The following is a 24,229-nucleotide window of genomic DNA, read 5'->3' on the forward strand; positions in this document are numbered from 1 at the left end:
AGTTATTTTTTCATTATAATTTAAAAATTTTCTTTTATTTAAATTTAATTTTTATTTAAAATTTAAATTTAATAAAATATAATTTTACCTACAATTTAAAGTATAAATATTGTTTTTTTTTAAATATTTTAATTTGTTTTTTAAGAATTTGGTTTTTTTTCGGAAAATTATTTAAAAGTCGATTATTATTTAAAATATATTGTTTATTTATTTAAAACTTGAATATTCAGCATTTTCGGTGAATAAAAGTAGATTTTCGTGGATATTGATTTTTAAACGTCCAGAAAGAGTCTCTCTCTCTCTTTCTCTCTCTTGCTCTCGCCATAAAAAAGTTGAAAAATCCGATTGAGCGGATACCCGGGCGAGGTCAACGTTTGGTTCGCCGCTGGGAGAGCTAGGGTGAAGCCGAACCATCGCGTTTTCTTGTTGCGCAGCCTCGCTGGAATCGCATGCGCTATACATGCGCGTCCTCCCGCATCATCCCCACTTTTCTCTCAACATTACCGTTAGGGGAATACGCACAAAGGGAAAGGCTCGCCGTCCCGACCGACGCGCTTGCATCACAGCCATTTTGGAAGCTTCCACGTTTGGTTGCAGAGCTTGCGGGTCCGGGTTTCAGACTTATAACGCGTAGTCGACAAAAAACGCGTTTCTTTTTTTTCTAAACAAAATCCAAGTTTTAATTATAAACACACAGTTCGTTTTGTCGAAAATTCAAATGTTTCAAGTAAATTTAAAACGAAGGTAGCATATTTAAACGAATTTTCGGTTTTTTGTTTCCGCCAACTTCTTTTCTCCACCGAATTCAACCTGGACAGCCTGACAAGATAACGAGAATTCAGCAGAATGGAGGACGATCAACAGTTCTGCCTAAGGTGGAACAACCACCAAACGACACTAATACAAAACTTTGACACGTTACTAGAATCCGGTACATTAGTGGATTGCACATTAGCAGCGGAGGGGAAGTACCTAAAGGCCCACAAAGTGGTCCTCTCCGCATGCAGTCCATACTTTGAGGTGAGTTTCTTTTTTCTCAATATTTTCACTACTAATCCTTATTTCTTTCAGTCATTTCCAAAAAATGAGGTCATGGGTAAATTGCCTTCTTGTCTTTATTTTTCCAGTCTCTTTGGAAAAATTCGGAAAAAAACTTGAAAGTCCGAAGAAACGTAAAGGAAAAAAACCTTTTTCTTTACGTTTCTTTGTCCTTTTCGGCTTTTTCCGAGTTAAAATCAATAACTAGAGAGACTGGAGAGACTAAAGTAGAAACAAGATGGCGGTTCATCTTGTTCGCCGCTTGGGCGGGGGCAGGTATTGGGTTTTATGGTTTGTGCCGTCGCTTGCGTAAAAGAAGCCAGAGAGGGGGGGGGCATAGCCTGAATCCCCTCCTGGTTTCTCTCCTGATCAATACAGGGAAAGCAAGATGGCCGGTTTCCAGGGCACTTGCCCTGGGATTCTATGCGATGGGGGGGTGGGGGGAAACCACCGCTATAGCAATACTTAATTTTCTCTCTCTCTATTCATTCAAGTTATAATACAACAGAACTCGTTGTTCTTGCCTTTCTTATTCAACTCTCTCATCGGGAGGTCAAGGGGGATGATTTTCATTTTATGACGAGACTATTAACTTCTTTTCAGAATTAGAAATTATTGCTGTATATACCATGACTCATTTTTTATCCTTGTAACAATAACAATAATAATAAAATAAAAATTGTATAATTAAAATAAGGTGTAAAAATTTAAATACTGAGAAAAAATGTATTTTATTCTTGTGGCCCTTTTGGCCACAAGAATAAAATACATTTTTTCTCTAATTGCTTCTTGTAATAAGTAAAATTGAGAATAAAAGAAATGATTTTGTAATTTTGTTGTTGTTTGTGATTGCAGGGCCTCCTCAGCGAACATTACGATAAGCACCCAGTGTTTATACTCAAAGATGTTAAGTTTAAGGAATTAAAAGCCATGATGGACTACATGTACAGGGGAGAAGTGAATATCTCCCAAGACCAATTGGCAGCCCTCCTAAAGGCCGCAGAGTCTTTACAAATCAAAGGCCTCTCGGAAAGTAGAACTGGTGGCAATGGTTGCACGAAACCGGACACCAGGCAAAGTAAAGTCAGCTCACAATCGACAGCTCCGTCGTTAGACATTCCACATGCGTCTTCCGGTCTCACAATAGAAAAGAACAGCAAAGTTCCTAGGCAGAGTTTGGCACAGAGCTCTGTTGGTGATTTACCCGAAGACTCCGCCAGCCCCTCCATCCCCAAAGGTATCTCCTCCAGGTAAGCGCATCGTCTTTTTTTCCCAACTTAACTTCTCATAAAATTTCCGAAATTTCGTAAAATTTATACTGAGTAATTTTGGAAATTTCATAAAATTCATAAAATTACTGAGTAAATTTTGTAAAATTCATAAAAATAGTAATGAAATTTATAGAAGATTTTTCTAAAATTTGTGTCTCTTTTTGAAATTGCAGGGAAGGTTCACAAAGTCCTGTCTCCCGAAAGAGAAAAAGACTTAGAAGAAGAAGCGTCGGCGAAGACAATTCTATAGAAAATCATGAATCTAACTCTAGTGATATGACCCAACAACCTGTTCCAGCGTTGGGAGTGGCTCCTGTTGCTGATGAGAAATCTCATGCCGATGCTGCCGATTCCCTCGGCAGGTCGGCGCTCATGCAACAGTTGACGAAACCCGCCGACGAGATGCTTCAGGTTAGCATCGAATTTGACTTAAAATCGAATTTTTAAAAACAAAAATAAGAAAAGAAAAGAAAAATTGAATATTATTTGTTGCATATGAAATATGTTTGCCAGCGTCTAAAAGTGGTTGGCTCTTTTTTTTGGTCAACTTCTTTCGCTTCGTTGGTAGATCATACTTCGTATTTATCCTTCTGTGAGAAGGTTTTTTTTAAACTTACAGATCGGAAACGATACGAGACATTTTTGATATTTGGAAAAAAATTAATATTTCAATGTTCAAAATTAAAAGTTTCAATCTTCAAAATTCAATATTTAAAATTAAAAGTTTCAATCTTCAAAATTCAATATTTCAATGTTCAAAATTCAATTTTCAAAATGAAATGTTTCAATCTTTAAAATTCAATATTTTAATGTTCAAAATTCAATATTCAAAATAAAATGTTTCAATGTCAGAAATTCAAAATTAAATGTTTCAATCTTTAAAATTAAATATTTCAATGTTAAAAATTCAATATTCAAAATTAAATATTTTAATGTTCAAAATTCAATATTTCAAAGTTGAATATTTAATATTTCTTCAAAGAGGAAATTCTTTGCTCAAAAAATTAATTTTGCGCTCTTTTTGCTATTTAAAAAAAATTAATTAAATTTTTGTATTTTATTTTAAAAATCATATTTTTTGTTAAATTTAAATTTAAAAATTACATTTTTTTTGCCAATTTGTAAATTTTCTTTATTGGAAACGTTAAATTTTATTTTTAATTTAATTGAATTAAAATTTTGAAAGTTACAATTTTTGAGTTTGTGTTTAATTTTTGAAAATATTTAAGAGAAATTGGTTGATTTTGAAGGAGAGGGAATTTAATTTTCGCCCTGGTTTTTTGCAGCTACCTGTCGAAAAACCTGAACCTACCGAAGACATGATACAACCAAAGTCCGAGTATTTGGACGACCCGGAGGAGAGTGTGGAAGACTTAACGTTAGATGATGACATGAATGACCTTAACGAAATGGAAGATAGTAATAGGGCTGGTCCAAGTTCTCACGACCCTAACCAACATCCTGGTGAGTTTACCTTTCAATCCAGTTTACTCGATTTTTTTCTTTTCGAAAATTAGCAGGACGCAGTATTAAGTTTTTTGATATTTCATTTTATATTCAGTCTTTTCATATCTCAAAACAGGAGTAATTGCATCAAAAAGAAAAAAAATTGCATTGAAAAAAAGAAAAAACAGCAAAAATTAACAACAACAAAAAATACATAGAAGTAAAAATAAAACTTAAAAAAATCCAAACAAAATTATCAAAAAAAGAAATAATAGAGACAACAAAAAATTGAAAGAAAAAATAAAAAAAAGAAATAATAGATATTTTATCAGGTTTTAAAAGAAAAATTAGGAATCGTGAGTTATGTTTTTTTGTTGTTTGGGACGCGAATTAATATTGCCGGAGACTAGTTTGGGTTTCCTCGTTGCAGGTGGGGGGGCGATAGCACGGTGTCGGTCGGGTGGTGGCGGTGCCCTTTGGGCCGCCCATTTCCTCGATTGTAAAAAAAGGCCGAATACGAGACGAATGACTCAAGATGTTGACGTAGGCGCGTTACTTAAATCATTGGCAAGTAAACAGGGTCGAAAATATAGTTTAGATTCGGTTAAAATGTCTCTGGAGGCGATATTGCATCAGGGCGTGAGTACAACTCAAGCCTCCGAGATGTATGGAATTAACCGTTCAACCCTACAGTTCTATTTGAAAAAATTGAATGTCGTCAGGAGGCGCTGGATTCAACCAAACGCCCCCGTTCGGCATAGACAATCTTAATAATATTCCGACTTCCTCCAAATAATTACAATATGTTTCTATTTAAAAAATGAAAATCGTTTCTATTGTATTAAAATTATATATTCAAAAAAAATATTTAAAAAAAACCATAAATATTTATAAAAAAATTTTAAAAATATTAAAAAACTAAAAAAAAATACTTAAAAAAAAATATTCAAAAAAGATAAAAATATTTCAAAAAACAAGGTAAAAAAAAATTAATAAACAGATGTTTTAGATTTTGTTTTGAATTTATTTTTGAGATGAGTTTTACATTTTTTGAGTTCGCTAGGAATTGTGTGATTATTTTTAGGATTCTAATCGCGCTAACTGGAGAGTTTTATTATACTAACTTGAACTGAAAATTATTGTTCTTGGTGGTTTTTATGACTGTTTTTATGAAAGACTGAGTTGAACAGTATTGTGGAATTTTTTTTCCTTTTGTATAAACGTCGTTGGATTGTAATTTAAATTGTTTAAGACTTTGTGATTTGTAAAGATGTATTATTGTGTTTGTTAGTGTCTATTACTTGAGACTGGAAGAGGTCTTACGTAATAAACGTATGTATTTCTATCTAATTTTGTCGGATTTTTCAATGCTGTTTTATCATTACCTAACGCTGCGTCCTTTTTGAATTTTCAGAAATTTACGTTTTCTTTTTAATTCTAATTTTTAAATTCGGAAAATTCGTCCTTTTTTTAAACTTTAATTATTTAAATTTGGAGAATTTGCCTCATTTTTAATTTGGAATTTTTAAATTTGGAAAAATTGCGATTTATGGAAAATTTGAATTTTGAGATTCGTAAAATTAGGGAATTAATGAAAATTCTAATTTTGAAATTTGAATAATTTGGGACTCCATTTTAATTTTGAAATTTAAATATTTTTTGCGCCTTCATTGTAATTCTAATTTTAAAATTTAAAGAATTTTTGCTAATTAAAAATTCGAAGAATTGGTGAATTATCGGAAATTCGAATTTTGAAATTCCAGGGTGTCTACTAACCGGGAATTCCGGGAAAACCGGGAAATAACCGGGAATTTTATTTGACCGGGAAAAACCGGGAATTAGCCGGGAATTTTATACCGAACCGGGAATTTTTTCACAAAAATTAAAAAAGTTTTATTATTTTAATTTGTTTTTAAAAAATCAATTTTTATTTCAATTTTTATAGATATTTATACTGTTCTCTAAATTTAAGTTACTTAAAAATAATTAATTTGATGATAAAAAATCAGTTACCAATTCAAATATATTATGTAAATAAATTTTAAAAAAATTATGGAGTTAATAGAAATAATGTGAAATTCGACTGAAAATATGTAATTAAATTTGTTAAAGAAATTCATTAGAAACTTTTTAACAAATAGAATTTTCAAAGTATTTTAATTTAATAATTTATTAATAATTGAATATTATAAAGAGTAAAATTCTAATGTATTCATGTTTCTTACTGCGAAGATTAATAATTAAAATTTTTATTAGTTAATTTAAAAAAATATACATACTTAAAATTGTTTAATGAAATTGAACTTTCGCAAAATTTTTTTTAAATCTAAAAAATAAAATTGTTGTAATTTTTCAATTCTATTGTTTCAAGATAATTGAATTTTTCTAAACAAATCATTGAAATTTTTTTACTTTTTTTGAAAAATAATTGAATTTTTTTAAAGAATTTTATTTAAATTTTTCGAAAATAATCAAGGGAAGTTAGTGACCATAATTATAATTTTATTTTTAAAATTTTAAGTCCCTCTTACAGTTTTAAATCAATTTTTTGCTTCTAAAAATTATACTATTCTATTATTATTTAATAATTATAATTATTGAACTTCTCTTAAATTTTTATCATTTTAAATTTCTGAATGTTCAAATAAATGATATTTATTTATTTCTTAAGCAAATTAAATGTTTATTACATATTAAGTAAATAATTAATTATTGCTGCTTATTATTTTCAAAAATTTTAATAAAATTCTTCACAAAAATTAAATTATTTTCATAAATAATAGCATTTTTTGGAAGGATTCAATTATTTTTATAAATAGTAAAATTCTTTGCAGAAGTTCAATTATTATCAATGTAATTTTAATAAAATTGAAAAATCCAATTTTCAATTATAATTATAAAGAGACAAGATTATTTTTAAAAACTTGAAAAAATTCTTTGTTTAATTCAAGTATTTTCCAAGTTTTTAATTAAAATTATTGAAAAAAACATTATTTTCAGAAAATTTAATGATTTATTTATGTTTAAAATCAAATTTAAATTTACATTTGATAAGAAAAAAAAACCGGGAAAAAATTAGGATATAGCCGGGAAAAACCGGGAAATAACCGGGAATTTTGTTAAACGAAAATAGTAGACACCCTGAATTCAAAGAATTTGTGAATTGCTCAAAATTCGAATTTTGAAATCTTGAAGAATTAGCTTCTTTTTAATTTAAATTTTGAAATTCGAATAATTTGCTCCTTCATTTTAATTCGAATTTCGAAATTTAAAGAGTTTTCGCTAATTAAAAATCCGAATTTTGAAATTCGAAGAAGTGGTGAATTATCGGAAATTCGAGTTTTAAAATTCAAAGAATTTGCGAATTACTCAAAATTCGAATTTTAAAATCTGAAGAATTGGTTTCTTTTTAATTCGAATTTTAAAATTTGAATAATTAGCGAATTAATTCGACTTTTAAAATTCTAAGAATTTGCAATTTAGTAAAAAAATTTTATATTTGGAAAAAAATCTGGCGATTGAAGAATAAAATGGTTAAGATTGACGTAGAGCTTTTTACTGGTCCATGTGTCCCTCATGTACTCGTAATGGCAATTTTAATTCTACGTTCAAGCTTTGCTGATTTTATTTTTTAATTCAGAAATTTTTCTTTTAATTCAGTAAAATTAATTTTTTAATTCCGTAATTTCTTTTTTTTATATTTTAATTCTTTAATTCAGTAAATCATTTATTTTTTGTTAATTGAAATAAATACAAAGTCGCAATTTTTCCCAAATTTTTTGAGTTTAATTTAATTTGATTTTTTTTTAAAATGTGAAACTTTACTCATGGAAGCGTGGTTGATTTTCTGTTCAATTTTGAGCAGGCTTAGCGGCGTGGCACGTAACGGGTGATAGGAGTAATGCGGGTGGAGTCGTAGGCTCGGTGGCTGGTGGACCTGGAGCGCAAGATGAAGTCTTTCTTGCAGCCCACGAAGCCGTCCAAGCGCAAAGGGACTCCCAAGGTACGTTCATCATCGCCAGTTTCCAATTACCGCTGACCCCCGTAACAATAGGCACTCTTAATTGGCACAATTACAAAATCAATTACTTTAAATCGATAAAAAAAAAAATTCGCAAAATGAAAAAAAGTCGAGAGTTTTGATGACTTTATTGAATAAAAGTCTTCGATACGATCGCTTTTTCACAAGTGACACAATTATGACTGGAACAAAAATTTTGTCTAGTTCTTTGTTCACTAAAATTTGATTATAAACGCAAATGTGCTTTTTTTAAATAAGTTTTTAAATTTAATCGTTCTTTTCTTGATATTTTTCGACTTAATTTTAAAACGTAAATTAATTAGTTAAAGTGAATTCGTGATTAAACTTGTTTGAGAAAAAGCACTATTTGGAATTTTTCCGAAGCGTATCAATAGAGAGATGCGCCGGAATAAAGTGCCCATTGCGCAGGCGGGACAGGGTTTTTTCGCTGCTGGATAACGTGGTTCAACTTGAATTTCGGTACGTTCAAGAGTAGCACTGTCTCTGAAAGAGCTTCTTTCTGGCTAGGGCACGTAGCCTTTTTCATTAGAATATATTCATAATATGGTTTCCTGTATAATTTGTTTTTTTCAAATTTTTTGAAATAGTCGCGATGCGAGGTCTTTCTTCTCTTTTTTTCTTTTTTTTTCTAGTAAATTTCTTTTTTTACTCTTTGTCATTATCACCCCTCGCAACGCGACGTCTCGACCTCTCTCTCCTCTGAAAATAAAAAAAAAATTGATGAGACCATCTGAAGAAAAGCTGTTTGTCTCCTTGATATAAAATGGGGGATGGAAAAATTTCCCTCCTTTACTTTTTGACTCTCGAAAAGTGAAGTTATTCATTAATGGTCTGCTTTTGATCCAAAAAGAAAGCAGATTTCTCTCTTTGGCTAATGCAGAGGGAGAGAAACGAGATGCGCGAAATGTCAAAATTTGACATGATTCGATTTAATTTCAAATAGATTTTATACGGATTTTTAATTTTCATGCACTTGGCGATAACGTTTTTTTGAGACCTCTCTTTAGAATTTCCTCTCCATATTTTCAAAGAAATTCAAATTATTTTTAGCGACAGGATTTTTAGACTAAATTTTTTTTTTTGTGTGCGAGAATGTGTGTGAACGGATTATAAAAAGGTCGGGTTACACTTATTGAAATGATATACACTGCAAAATTATATATACACACACAGACTTTTTATCTAGATTGCGTTGCCACGGGAAATTGAAAACCAAAAAGTAATCTGAGAGTGCTTTCGCAAATGCCAATCGTGACTTGCTTTTTTTTCTCTTTTACCACCTCTATGTCCTGAAAGGAATGAAAAAAATTACAAAATGAAAAGTTTAAGAAAATTAGCACTGCAATTATAGAAAAAAAATTAAAATATGACGGTTTCGAGATATTTTTTCGGTATTTGAATATTGTAGCGAACGTTTCGGTTATATGAAAACCGCGCAGAGTTGAGGATTTATGGATCTTTGTTCCCACGGAAACTCGTTGACCTTGTACTCGGCGAAGCTTTTACAAAATGGCGGCCGAAGAGGAGAAACATCCGCTCGGGAATGGTGTTTCCTAGGCATGAAGCGACAGGACAAAAAAAAGCGAGGCGGAAAAAGAGAAGACAAAGGCAGAGGCTTTGCGAGTCGAATATTTTACTTCAAAAGAATTTTTTCCATTTTTATTGAAATTCAGTCTCGAAATATTAAAATACTGATACATAACTATTTACTAAAAATGACTCGATGGATTAAATTTCGCGTCTTCAAGTTTCAATTCCTCGTTTTTTTACGTTTAGAAAGAAAAAAAAAATTAGAATTCAAAGGAAATAACGGTTTTAAAACAGAAAATTTTCCCCTTCGTGTTAAAAAAAAAAAAAAAAACGTGAAATATCGAGCTGTGCCACGGTTGCGGAACGACGACTTGGCAACGTTGCCGTCTGGCAGAACTCAGACATCTGCTCTCTTTCCCCCTTTGAAAGCTGCATCTGCAAAGCGACTGCAGCTGTTGTTGGCAGATGCTGCAGGAGAGAGACAGACTTTATATTGGCATATAATTCGCTTTTTTTCGCCCTCCTCCCTCCCTTCAAATTTTTTTTTCGTTCCTCTTCGGTTGGAAAAATACGTGACTTTGCGTGCGAAAATGATTTTTTTTTTCTTTAGAATGGTCGCCAGGCGCGAGGTGATCCAACGTGGGAGAGCAGGTAATAACGGAGAGAGAGGAGCGACCTCTCCGTCAATGCCAGCGTGGAACTTCAGTGCGGAACACTTTGAGAAATTATTTTTGTTTGAATCTTTAGAAAATAATCTACTCGAAAAAAAAATGGATTTTAGTAATTTTTTTGCTACTCTTATAATTAATATCAAAAACCGTTGGGGAATTTTTGTGCATTCCTGGCAAATTTTTACAATTTTTGAAGAAAGTAATTAAATTTTCTGCGTATTTGTGTGAATTTTTTACTATTTTTGGAAAAAAAGTAAAATTTTGGCCACTTGGCAATTTTTACTATTTTTTAAAAAAAGTGGTTAAATTTTGCGCATTTTTGGCAATTTTTACTATTTTTGAAAAAAGGAGTTAAATTTTGTGCATTTCTGGCAAATTTGACTATTTTCGAAGAAAATAGTAAATTGATAGAAATGCGCAGAAATTCGTGACGGTTTAGATTTTAGTTTGTAAATAGCAAAAAGTTACTTTATTCTCTTTTTTCCGTGTAATAGAAAATTGTCACCTAAAAAAGAATTTTAAAAATCGCGAGAACGTTTCGACGCGTCGTTTTTAATAAAATTATCACTTTTCCGAAAATTCTGAAAAAAATCGATTTAACGATATTTTACAGTAAAATAGCAAAGAAAAAGAAATAGCACGAGAAGGAGTTTGCATTGATGGCGGAGGTCGTTTATTTCACCGTCAGAGACTTGTTACCTTGAATAATTATCTCGGTTTCGGAAATAGAGGACTTAACAGAAAACTATTTTCTTTATTTACGCATTTTTTGCTTCACATTTTTACGGTGCCCAATAATTTTGTTTCAGTCAGAACCAAGTATGAATTTTTACGTTGGAATTTACTTTTCATTTTCTGATTTTTAGTTTTCGTTTTACAATTAGTTTTTACGGTAATTACTATAATACAGTAATTACTAGACAATAATTCAGTAATTGATAAATACAGAAATTAATAAAAGTTTGAAAAGAAAAATCGTTGAAATAGCGCCGATGTTGCGCCACGTTATCTGCAGTGCGTAGAAAAGCTCAGTTTATTACATGTGTTATTGTGAATTAACAGGGGCGGCAAAAGAGGGTTTTAAATATTGCCTCGAGGACAAGTGACGCCTTGACAAAGCCATTTTAATTCGGTTCTCTATCCTTTTTGACAATCACTTTTGAATCCTTTTTTGCCGCGGGCCTGATTAAAAAAAAACAAAACCCCCCTTTTTTTTAAATCCTCAAAAAAAAAAAGAAAAAAAAATGAGTAACAGAAAAAAAAACAGAAGGCACCCCTCGTAGTCATGTTTTGTGTTTTTTTTTTGTTGGTAGTATTTTTTTTCACACGTAGTTGATGAAAAAAAGGAGGATACTCTTTGGAAATTTTGTGTCTACAAACGATTTAATTATTTTGAATAAATAAATACTTAAAAAAGTTTGTAAAAAAAAAATACGACGTGTGGTCAGTTGATCTTTCTCTCTTTTCTTAACGATTTTTGCTCTTTCTTTTTTCGACAAAAAAAAAAAAACTGTCCGCGCGTCGAAAATTTGAAAAATATCTTTGTGGACACAATATTTTTGAAAAACCCATTACCGTTGTGCGTTTTCTGCGTAATTCGTCTTGCATGTCATGCTTCCTTCGGTAGTGTATTTACACTTAACTCACATTAAAAAAAAAGAATAGCGCGCTCGTTTCTAAAGACACATGATTTTTTTGAACACTACTTTATGGTGGCGGTAATTTTATTGAAAATTTCTACTTTTTCTAAAGATGAAAATTCTCTACTTTCTGTGACTTGAGAACGAGCGCGTGATGAAAAGATTTTTTTTTTTACTAACCACGTGTACATAACTCGCTTCTTTGTTCGTAACGCATATACATCAGATAATTAACCCGATTTACATATCTTATTTATATATATATATGAAAGGAATTCCGTATATATGTACCTCTTTTTTTTTTTACAATACCCCGTATTTTGTATATTTATACTTAATTATGATGCTGTTCTCTTCATTTCATTATTACATCTGTTAAAACTATTGCCAGGTGTATTCTTTTGGAAATATTTCCCAATTGGCGAAATTTCGCTTATTTGGAAGTATATTCGATTGGGAATATTTCTGGTATTTCACAAACACATTTACATTTGTTGAAAAATTGTATTTTTTTTTTTTTGGTATTGTACTTGATCGTATTCAAATGATATTTGAATCGATGTGGAATACCATGATTTGAATTTCTTGTTCTTGTCTTCTTTCCAAGTGTTTAGGGAAAAAGGAAAAAATTCGAAGTCTGGGGATTTGGAAGAAAAACGCGATGTTCCGTTACGATCGAGCGATTTCTCGATCGTGATGATGAATCGATCTTCATCGTGAAAAATTCAGAAGCGATGCCTTTTTGCTCGTTTCTGCAATTTCCCTCGTTTTTCCCTTTTCGATTTTCTTTTTTTTTTTTCTCGAATTTGGCCTTTTTCCGAATTCGAGAATTTGCGGGTTTCCCGAGTGTCGGCTGCTTGGAGTTTTATTATCGAGTCGTTGACTTTTTTCAATGGATCGATTTTTCCGAGCGCTGAAAAAAAAGAAGACACACGATGACTCGATGGACTGATGACTGGGGACCAAAAAATTGAGATGGGATTTTCTTCTGGTTGTTGGTAATAATGGTAAAAATGGTAAACAAAATTTGTTTAATTATTATTTTCGTCATGATCTTTTGAATTCAAATATTGTTTTTGTACGAAAGAGACTGAGAAAATGGATTTTTTGTATGATTGAGAATTTTGAACTCTATTTGCTTTCATAAGTGACGAATTTGTAATTTTTCAAAGTGGACTAAAATTTCTCCTGGAAATAAAATGATCGAAAATTTGGTGTTTCTAAATATTTGGTTGTTTGCCTTTTTCGAGATTTTTTAGTGTTTGAAATTTTACAAGAAATATTGTATTTTCTACATTTTATTGTATTTTCTGCAATTTCTTGTATTTTTTACAATTTCTTGTATTTTTCCTGCTGCATTTATGAAACAAATTTTCGCAATTTCAAAAAAGATTTTTTTTTCGAATCTTTTAAGAAAATTCGGGAAAATTGTTTTACATTTGCGCACATTTTGCATTTTTACTGATGGAATTTATTCAAATGCAGAGTTAATTTCAAAAATAGTTTTTTTTTCTATTTTTGAATAATTACCAGCGTTTCTAATAAATTTTTCCAGTTTTTCTTCTTCATTTTTCTTTTTCAAAAGTCTTATTTTGAGATTTTTGAGATTTTTTCGACTGATTTACATTTATTCTAAAAACACTATTTTTTGGTGGCTTTTTAGAATAAATGTTGAGTAAATATTAGTAAATGTTTTTCGATTGTTGAAATTTTTTTGACGATTGGAAAAATATTTGTAATATCGCGGATGTGAAAGTGTGCTGAGGAGGAAAATGTTCTGCGAGGCGAAGAACTGCAATTTCAGTTTTTCGCCGGACAGTAACGAAGAGCAGTCTCTAATTCGAATGTTCTATTTTTGAACTTTCGAAGAAGAGTGAAGAAGACGAGACGAGGTCACAGTCTGGAAGTCGAGATTAATGATTAATTAACCAACACTTGGGCTCTCCATTTTGGTAGAAATATTCTGGTAAAATTAGGTAGAGTATTGGTAACACAATTATTCTAATTTCTCTTAATTAATTTTTGTATCAAATCTCAAATTTGGAAAAAAGGAAATTTTGAGCTTGATTTGATTTTTTTTCAATGTTGACCTTTTTTCCTTTTTTTAAAAAAATTCGAGTTTTTGATAAATTGATAAATTTCATAATTTTGATATATTTCTGTAAACTTTGTCAATTTTGTCTCTTGTCAATTTTCAATTTCAAATTTGCAGATTTTTTTCGAAAGTAAATTATTTTTATTTTTCGGTAAAATTAACTATTGGATAAATCATTTTTTTTGGTAACATTTGCTTATTAGTTTTTTTTTTCGAAAAAAGTTTGATTTAACTGGTGGGGAATTTTATCGTAAAGTAAAAATCATTTTTTTTTGAAGTACATCGAATCTTCAGGCCGCTTTTAGCGCCATTTTTTTTGGTTATTTCAAGTTGATTGTTTTTGTCACGTAAGTGACGGTAGTTGAAAATTTCCGTATTTTATTTTATTTTTTTTTCTCTTCAACGTAATGAGATTTTTACTTGCGTCATTCTCATGACGGAAATATTATCTTGAAATAGCCAGCTCAACTTTTGTGATTCAGTTTCATTGTGGAGTCATGTAATGCTGATTCAACAATGAGAGTTGAATTTTTTTTTCTCTTTTTAGGTATTGAAGATCTTTTTTTTTATTACACATCACTTTTTACACTATACACTATTTTTACAATTACATTTTCTTTTTTTTACAACTCGATATTTTTTTTAATTCTGTTAAATACGATTTTGTTGAGTACAATTTTTTTTTGACTAAAACTTTGTTGATTAAAATTTTGTCGAAAACAATTTTGTTTACAACAATTTTGTTAATTGCAATTTTATCAATTACAATTTTGTTAATTTTTTTTTGCACGGAATTGTAATTTTTTTTATTACAATTTTGTCAATTTTTTTTGTACAAAATTGTAATTTTGTTGTCTACAATTTTTTTAATTACAATTTCGTATTTAATAATAATAACGAAAATAGGACGAGTTGTAAAAAATTTCGTTTTGCAAATATTTGTCATGTTTTTTCGAAATTTCAGCTCCTTTGTTAACTTGTTTCTAAATATTTGTTTACGTAATTTTTTTTTCTAAATTACGTAAGTCGTGTTTATAAACGAGTTAACTTGCAACGATATTGTATTCGTAAAGTATGTTTATTTCGATTTTCAGATCTTTTGCTAACTTGTTTCTAAACTTTTTCTTTTTCTGAATTTTTATTTAACAAATTGTACGAATTTGTTAACATCAATTCGTAGAATTTGTTTGTAAATTCATGAAAATTTGTTTATTGACTAGTTAACTTGCAACGATATTGTCTTTGAATTCTCTTTTTGCTGTTTTTAACTTATTTTTAAACATTTTCGATTATGTGAATTTGTAATTTTTGAATTCGCATAATTTGCGTTTAGGAATTTGTTTTGTAACGATTGCAATATTTTGTCTTGTATTTCAGATTTTTTTCGTTAACTTTTTTCTAAGTATTTGTTTACCTGGATTTTAAATTCAGGTAAATTTTGTTTATAAATAAGTTAACGGGCAACGATATTTCTCTTTTCTTGTATTTTTTTCCAGATTTTTTTTATTAACATTTTTTTAAATAAGATTTTGTGAATTGCTCAAATTCGCAAAATTGTTGTTTATAAATTTGTTAATTTGCAACGATGTATTTTTTCTCTTTTCAGCTCTTTGGTTCACTTGTTTATAAATTTGAATGCTTGTTCGAATTATTTCAATTATTATTTTTTAATAATTATTCATAATAATTAATTAATAATTGATTAATTAATAATTTATTTAAATTCCTGCCATTTTTGTTTATAAACAAGTTTACTGACACCGACAATTTTTACTTGCCTTTTAATTGAATATTTCTTGCAGTCTTTTTGTTTACTTTTTTATAAACAATTACGTGGGGGAAACTCACGTCCAGTGTTTATAATTAAGTTAACTTGCAACGATTGTCAACTTGTTAATTAACTCGTTATTTTCAGCTTTTTGATGATTTTTGGTGATCTTGTCAAATTGTATTAAAAAATTTAGTATTTTTCCAATTTTCCAAAATTGGAAAATTAGTAAAGTGACAAATTTTCCAAATACTCGAATTTACACGATCCTCAAATAGTGATTTTTCTTTTTATTTTCGATTGAGAAACCAACTTTTTTGGTTTCTCGATCGATTTCCGAAATTAAAAACTTGTATGATTTCCTTTTTGAATCTTACAAGTTTCGTGTTTTTATTTTTATTTTCACACAAGAGAAGAGAGAAGAAAAGAAGAAATCTCTGGGTCCATATGAGAAGCGCTATAATTAGAGATTCAAAATCCAAATAAAAAGATAAATGGAGAGACTTGGGAATATATTTTCTGTAAAAATGGATAAAATATGGTAAAAAGTAATTGGTAACTGGTAACTGGTAATTGGTAACAGGTAAACATGTTACGTAAGTATTTAGTCTTGCGCGTTGTATCGGCGCGCTTGACGCCCTCTTGATATTTATTCTTGGGATATTGCATTGCTGATTGAAAATTAATTTTTTCCGGTTAATTTGAAATTAATACTCGATAATAATGAATTCCTTAATGAATAATTTCTAAATAAATAATTCTTCAAGGAATAATTCTTAGTGAACAATTACTTGGTAAATAATTACTTAAATAATTATTTAAATATTTATTAAATAATTATTTAAATAATAAATAATTACTTAAATAATAAATAATTACTTAAATAACTACTTAACAAATAGTTATTTAATAAAAAAAAATAATTATTCAATTGTGAAGCAATTATTTAATTGAAAAGAAATTATTCAATTGATAAACTATTTAACTAATAAATTGACTAAAAATCGAAAAATCAAAAAATGGATTAAAAAATAATTTAAAGCGAATTCGAATTCCTTTCAGCAATGTAAAATTCATTATTTATAAAAATTGAAACTATGAATTTAAATATGTCTAGTTGTTAAGATATTGCTAAGTTTAAGAATAGAAAATATTGTTGAGAAAATTTTTTTCCTAATTTACTAAATGACGATTGTCAAGCAGTACGTTTTGAATAACTTTTTCTCTCAAGTTCCTTTTCTTTTTTTTGGTCATCATCATGATTTTTATTTTAAAAAAGTGTTTTTTATTTTTATTTATTTTTCTTTCTGTTGAAAATTTTCTTTTTTTCAAAAAGTATTTTTCAGCTTCGTTTTTGTTTTACCAAAAAAAAAAATCATCGAAATAAATCTTCGTTGAAAATTCTGTTTTCGTGTCGTGAGTGTTTGAATGGGTTGAATGTGTTAGTTTTTTCGCTGAAAGTTAGAAAAAATGGAGAATTGTGAGAGAAAATTTTATTGTCACTGTATTGTTACATTCTATGGCGCCAAGAATGCTGACAATTAAGGGGCAATATTATTTTGGTCACAATTTTTCGATATTGAAATATGGAGAGTAGGGGAGGCCTCATTTTTTCTTAAAATCAATTTCGTTTGTTTGAAAATAGATTTCATTTTGAAGAATTAATTGAATTTGTTTGAATTTAATTTATTTGGATCGAGATTTAAATTTAATATTTTAATTGAAAAAAAGTGGATTTGAATAATCACACCTACCAATTTTCTTTCTTAGAGATTATGGTATTGTGGTGATAAGGATCGAAAGTGGAATTACAGGAATATTTCGTTGCGTTCTGCGCAGAAATGTTTTTGAATTCTAGTTTCGATGCGAATTTTCACTACTCGAATCATTGGTAAGAGTTGTCAATTGCTAAAAGTTGAAAGTTGAAATAAAAGTTTATTGTGTCTTTCGCAAATTTTTTTTTCGATTTTCAATTTCGACCCACGAGAATTTATTATGAGTTCTGACTAGGTGTTATGCTTTAAAAGCGAATTGTGGTGACTAATAAATAGGGACTTATTCTTTGCCAGTCGGCTCACTTTTTTTTGCCATTTCCTCTAAAAACAAAATTCATAAGATTCCAACTTGCTTAATTTTTCTCCGACTGTGATCTCTAAAGTAGTGTTTTGATAGGTGTAAATATCGATCACATTTTTTTTTCTTTTTTATTTTTCTTTTTCGAATTTTAATTTTTTTTTTAACTGAAAAGGGGAAAAAAGTTTAGGTATGAATTTTGTATGATTGTGGAAGGGGACAAATGGTGTTTCAGAGTCAATTCTTGGATATTGTTGCTTACGATGTGGCAAGAGGTATTCCGTCCAGTACAGCTTGGATAGACATTTGCGGTACGAGTGTGGAGTTGAGAAGCAATTCATTTGTGGGACTTGCTACCGACGTTTCACGAGGTTGGACATCATGAGGGCTCATCAGAAAAGGGCGGGTCACGACTTGGCACCCTACTCTAGGGAACGAAACTCCAGACTCTTCCGGGATCCCTGATTGGAAAATTGGCAAACTTTTGGCTAAATCCAGGTAGGTGTTTACTGGATTTGGTGGAATCTGGTGGGACCAATTCTTCCGAGAGGGGATCTGAAAAACGAGTATTTTTTTCACTCACACTGTTAAAATTTAGTCAAAATTAATTGTTCGATTCAATTGTCAATTTTAATTGTTAAATTAATTTGTCAAATTTAATTGTTCAATTCAATAGTAAAATTCAATTGTTAGATTCAATAGTAAAATTCAATTGTTAGATTCAAATTGTAAAATTACCAAATTTTTTATTTGTAAAATACTCGTATTTTTTTTATTTGAAAAATTCAGACACTTGAGGAAAAAAGAGATTATCGTCGATTTTTGATTTCACTTATCGTACATGTATGAGACATTGCGAAAAGTGTAAATTTTTAATTGGAATTGACGAAATTTTCTTGTTTTATTTTTTTGGAATTAGAAATTTTCTAAAACTTGAAATGTTAATTTTCCAAATTTTATAGTTTGCAAATGGAAATGAAATTTTTGATTTTTGTAAATCGACGACAATTTTTATATGAATTAAATTTCTCTATTATAGATTTTTGTAAAAAAAATGTTAAATGAAGATTTAAGAGAGTAGAAAACTGACCAAACGAAAGAGAAAAAAAATGTAAATGCTGCGTGCATATAGGAGACTTCGTATTTACAATTATTGTTAATAAATGACTATTTGTTGCAAAAATTTAATCAGACGTGTTGCAGTAATATTTACTTTCATTCATTAAAACAGACTATTTGTCTTTCCACTTTTGTTTTTTTTTCAAAGAGGTAATTTTTTTTTCCTTTTGTAAAATATTGTTAATGTGAAGATAGTTTGATCGACAAGTGTGGAAATGCAAATTAAGTTCATAAACCCTTGTAAAATATGTTAAAAAAAAAAAAAAAATTGAAAAATATTAAAAATAGTTTAAAATAATTGCAAAAAAATAAAAATAGTTGAAAAATTGAAAATAGTTGAAAATAATTCAAAAAAAATCAAACAAAATTGAATAGAATTGAACAGAATTTGAATAGAATTGAAAAAAAATTGAATAAGAATTGAAAAAATAGCTTCAAGTCGCGATAAACAAAAGGGTTGTCTCGTCGCTGTGAAAATCACTCGAGTTGCTTTTTCCAGCCTCGAGTCTATGGCAAATGACAAATTTGGAGTGCGAACGATGCAGACGAGTTTACAAAAGATACAGCTCACTTCGTCGTCATCAAAGGGTCGAATGTGGAAGAGATCCCTCGATTCAATGTACAATGTGTCCATACAAGGTTTATTACACTTCGACTCTAACTTTGCATATGATCAATGTTCACGGTTATAAAATCACTAAATAATTTTTTTCACTTCAAATTTTCAAGTATTTCCAATCTCACGTTTCTTGTAGTTCGAGAGTAGAAAAGTATATTTTTACTAAAAAATGTTGTTTGGAACTGCTTGAAATTAATTTTTTTAAAAAATTTATTCGTAAATTTGCGCTTTTTCATCTGTCACACTCACTCACTCACTCACACACATACAAAAAAACGGATCGCACTGGCGATTAATTGTTGATTATGGAAAAAAAGGAATTAATAAAAAAAAAAGTTTAATAAAAATTTTCTGGTACTTTGTAATTTTGTGGAACCTCTCCCGCTTTTTCAGGTTTAGCTTGTAAATTAAAATATCGAATTAATCACTGCTTTGTTTTTTTTTTTTAAATAGAATTTTTATTTTTGAAATTGCATTTTTTGAAAGAAATAATTTTTTGAGAAATAATTAAAATATAATTATTTTGGAAAATTAATTTTAGAGAAAGTAAAAAAAAAATTGAGTAAAATAATTTTAGAGAAATAATTGAAAAAAATTATTTAGAGAAATAAAAAATTATTTTGGAATAATTTTAGAGAAATTTAAAAAAAATATTTAGAGAAATAATTTTTGAAAAAGGAGAATTATTTCCAATACAGCATTTGAATGATTCGATATTATTGTCTTTACTAACTGATCAGGTGTATAGTCTGGCAATTATTGTTTATTTTTTCTTCTAAATTCGACAAAAAAAAAAAAGTAGTTAATATTTTCTGATTGCTAATTATATTTCTTTATTCATTTCAAAGTTCATTTTTCTTTGTAGACTCGTTAATTGGAAAATATTTTCTCTGTAAATCATTTCGAAAAGTTTCTTTTTCTAATTTTAATTGAAAAAATAAAGTTGAATTCCAATAACGAAAAAAATAAAGTTTTAATTGAAAATAGGAAAATTTGTATTTGAACTAAATTTAAAAATAGTACAAAAAATTTATTTTTGAAAATAGTATCAAAAATTTGTTTTTTTAAAAAATTGCGAACCTTTTTGAAAATTTTACGAATATTTGGTTTTAAAAATAAAAATCTATTTTTTAAAAATATTTATTTATTTATTTAAATTCACGGGCGCAAAGTCCATGTTACCAAAATTTGTTTTTTTTTTAAATACTAAATTTAAAAAAATACTTAATTGAAAGAATACTAATTAAAAGAAGACGAAAATTTTAGAAGTTTAAGAAATGAGTGCCTCCTTTTAAAAAAAATAAAAAAAGTTTTTTTTTTTTTGAATTCTTTGTAAAGTGAGAAGAAAAATGATGGATAAGAAAAGAAAAAAAATAAATTTAATGATTAGGGATTGCATTGAAAATTTAGTTAGTCCTTGGGGTCGATTCTTGCAGCTGGCGGATTCCTTTCGCAACACCCAATGGCGGATTATCGCAGACTGTCCTGTCCAAGTTGCGGTCGTAGCTACAAGTACAGAGGTGGTTTACTGAGACATATGACTGAGTGCTTTTCGGAAAGCGAGAAACTGGAGGCGGTGGCGTCGGTGGTTCAGCAACAGCAGCAACGGCCCGTCACACCGAAGGATGTCCGTGTACTCTACAAATTTTGGAAACCCGACTGAGAGAGAAATCTTTTCAAAAAAAAAAAAAAAAATTCCATAAATGTGCGCTCTAAAAGAAAGGTCTCTATTTTTTTTCAAATATTCAATTTTTTTTGTTTTTTACAATTTTTTTTCAATTTTTTTTCTCAAGATTTCTTTTGCAAATTTCTTTTCAATTTTTTTTTCTTAATTAATTTCTTTTCAAATTTCTTATTTTTCTTAATTGATTTCTTTTCAATTTTTTTAAATTGATTTTTTTATTTAAATTTAGATTTAATGTGATTAATTTATTGTAATTTGATTTAATTAATTGAATTTCTTTTTTTTTTAATTTTTTTTTCTTTTTATTTCTTTCGTAAAGGTGAGTTTCCTGTAAATTGAGACCAGTTCTTTCATTCTCTACTGACGCAATCCTATTTTGAGCTCCAGTTTTGTGGCGTTCTTTTTGGTCAACAGGATTAAAAAAAAATTCAAAGCTTGATTTTGAGATTTTTATTTATTTTTTGTTTTTTGTTAATAAAAATAATAATAATAATGATAGTAATAATAATAAAAAAAAAGTAATTTGTATTTATATATTTGAGGTATTATAAAAGAAATTTAAAATCAAACTGTTGTTATTTTTTACTCAACTTAATTGTTACATTTCAATGAATTGCGAAATCATTCACTTTTCATGTCTCAGCATCCCGTCATTTTTTAGTGGTTCAACTTTTTTTTACGATTGACACGAAACTTCTTCCTTTGGGACAATAGAATAAAATTGATTAAATTGATATTAAAATAACATTTAATTTAATTTTTAACAATATTTAATAATTATAAATAAACGTGTGTATATTATTTTTTCAAAAATTTAATTAATTTTACATTTTTACAATTATAAGATTACTAATTATTTATAATGAATTTATATATTTATTAATATTTATATTTTTTTTCTATTAGCAAAATATTTAAATATTTTTTCTATAAGCAGAAAATTAAAACTTTTTCTATTAACGAAGTATTTATATTTTTTGTATTATCAAAATATTTATATTTTTTCTGTTAGCAAAATATTTAAATTATTAAATTATAAATAATTTTAAAATTACAAACATTAACTTGTGGAGTTTTAAATAATTTTTACAGAAAATTGTATCACTGTACATAAAAAAAATACTTCAGAACTTCTTCAGGAAGTGTTTTCAAGAATCTATTCTAAAAACCCTTGACCACTATTTTTTATAAATTATATTTAACTTTTGTTAATAATAATTATAATAATAAAATAATAATTGCAATGATGAGTAAATAATTATAATTATAAAATAATTAAATAATAATAATAATAATATTGCATTTTGTAAATAAATTTGAAAGTAGTTGTTAAGGGTTAATTGTTATAAAAAAAAATTGGTGCATGTTAATTGGAAGAGAAAAACTATTTTATACGTAAATTTACTGAAAAAAATTTATAATCAGTGAAGAAAAAAGTATGGAAACAAAAAAAAATACTAAACCAGAAAATTGAATTTTATTAAAGATTTGGGTGAAAATATACAAGGAGGCATTTTTACATTTTTGGGCTGGATTAATATTATGACATCACAGGTGTAAAAAAAACGACTAATAAAAGCTGTTCGTTTTGGGTCAGCATGTAAATAACAACGGCCTAAAAATTCGACTTTGCACAAAGTTCAATTGTTTTTCGAATTTTTTGTATAAATTTTAACCTAGAAAATTATTCAAAATATTATAATTATTTTAAATAATATGAAAGAAAATATCTAAAATAATATTTTAAAAAATGTTTTGAACAATATTCAAAATAATAAAATAATATAAAAATTTAAAAAAAAAATAGAATTTTAATCCATATTTAAAAGAATAATATTTTAAATAATAAAAAAATATTATTTTCGATGTTTTAAAAAATATTTTCAGTTATATAGAAAAAAAATGTTTTTAGTAACAGAAAAATATTTACAATAATGTTAAAACAAAAATATTTAAAATAATTTTAAAACAAAAAAATTGTTTAAATTTTATTTAGAAAAAATATTATTTTACATTATTTAAAAACGATATTTTCAGTAATCAAACAAAGTATTATTTAACCTTTCGAAAAAATTTTTTTTATAATATTTAAAAAAAAATACTTGAATTTTATCTAGAAAAAAATTTTTATAATAATATTTTAAATATTTAAAGAAAGTAAAATTTTTATTATAATAATTTTAAAAAAAAATACTTTGATTTTACATAAAATATTTGAATTTTTGTGCTGAGTCATGTGGGACGAGCTTTGAGAGTCTTGCCTTTCGTTTTTGCACGCTTGCCTCGAGCTTTTCTGCTGTCGAGACAAAGAGAAACGAAATTCAATATTGTTTTCCTATTTTTTTTTTATGAATCTGTGTGTGAGTGTGAGAATTTTCAAAAAGAAAAATTCATTTTCATGTAATATTTTTCCCTTTTTTTCCTCTATATTAATTTCTAACGAAAAATTATTTCCAATTTTTTGAACTAATTTTTTTCTCCCAGTTTTTCTAAAATGCTTTTCGAATTTTATAATTTTTTTTGCAATAATTTTTTACTATTTTTATTGATTTTTTATTAATAAAGAAATGCTTGTTTTTTATTTAAAATACAATAATTTTCAAAAAAAGAAAAATATTCTTGCAACTGGACAAATATTTTCCTAATTTTTAATATTTTACTTTTTATTAATTTTTTTTTTATTTTTTCTTATTTTATTTTTATTTCCTTATTTTTAGTATTTTATTTCTAACATTTTATTTTTATTAATTTATTTCTAGTATTTTATTTCCAACATTATATTTTTATTAATTTATTTCTAGTATTTTATTTCCAACATTTTATTTTTATTAATTTATTTCTATTATTTTTTTTTTTTGCTTTATTTTAGTTTTTCTGCAGATATCAAATTGAGACAAAATACGAATCAAAAAGTTACTTCGCAAAATTTTTGCTTCGTTTTTTGTCTCAATTTGATATCTGCAGAAAAACTGTGTTTATTATTTTATTTCTAATATTTTTTTTTAATATTAGTTTATATTCTCTGAATTTGAATTAGTAAAAATGTTTTTTAATTTGAATTATTAACTGACTTTTTGCTTTTGATTTCTGAATTGGCAAATTTTACTAATAAATTCGTAGTAATTACTTTTTGTTGGTAAAATTGGATAATTTACTAATTCAAAAGCAAAAAAGTTAGTCACTAATTCAAATTTGTAAATATTTTTTCTAATTTAAATTTGAAGACTTTATTT

At 27.8% G+C, this 24,229-nt stretch overlaps 1 protein-coding gene across 2 annotated transcripts in view; it reads left to right on the forward strand.

Moving 5' to 3' along the window:
* Positions 1 to 24,229, forward strand: part of LOC122500654 (zinc finger protein Xfin-like) — a 58,721-nt gene that overhangs the window by 2,709 nt on the left and 31,783 nt on the right. For both annotated transcript variants that reach the window (XM_043609688.1, XM_043609689.1), the window contains exons 2-6: positions 819 to 1,020; positions 1,894 to 2,288; positions 2,483 to 2,720; positions 3,596 to 3,773; positions 7,621 to 7,758. In XM_043609688.1, coding sequence (XP_043465623.1) covers positions 847 to 1,020; positions 1,894 to 2,288; positions 2,483 to 2,720; positions 3,596 to 3,773; positions 7,621 to 7,758 — 1,123 coding nt within the window. In that variant the 5' untranslated portion in view covers positions 819 to 846. The remainder of the gene's footprint in view (positions 1 to 818; positions 1,021 to 1,893; positions 2,289 to 2,482; positions 2,721 to 3,595; positions 3,774 to 7,620; positions 7,759 to 24,229) is intronic.

The sequence above is a fragment of the Leptopilina heterotoma genome, unplaced genomic scaffold (assembly GCF_015476425.1).
Source record: "Leptopilina heterotoma isolate Lh14 unplaced genomic scaffold, ASM1547642v1 Lhet_19, whole genome shotgun sequence".
Classification (NCBI taxonomy): domain Eukaryota; kingdom Metazoa; phylum Arthropoda; class Insecta; order Hymenoptera; family Figitidae; genus Leptopilina; species Leptopilina heterotoma.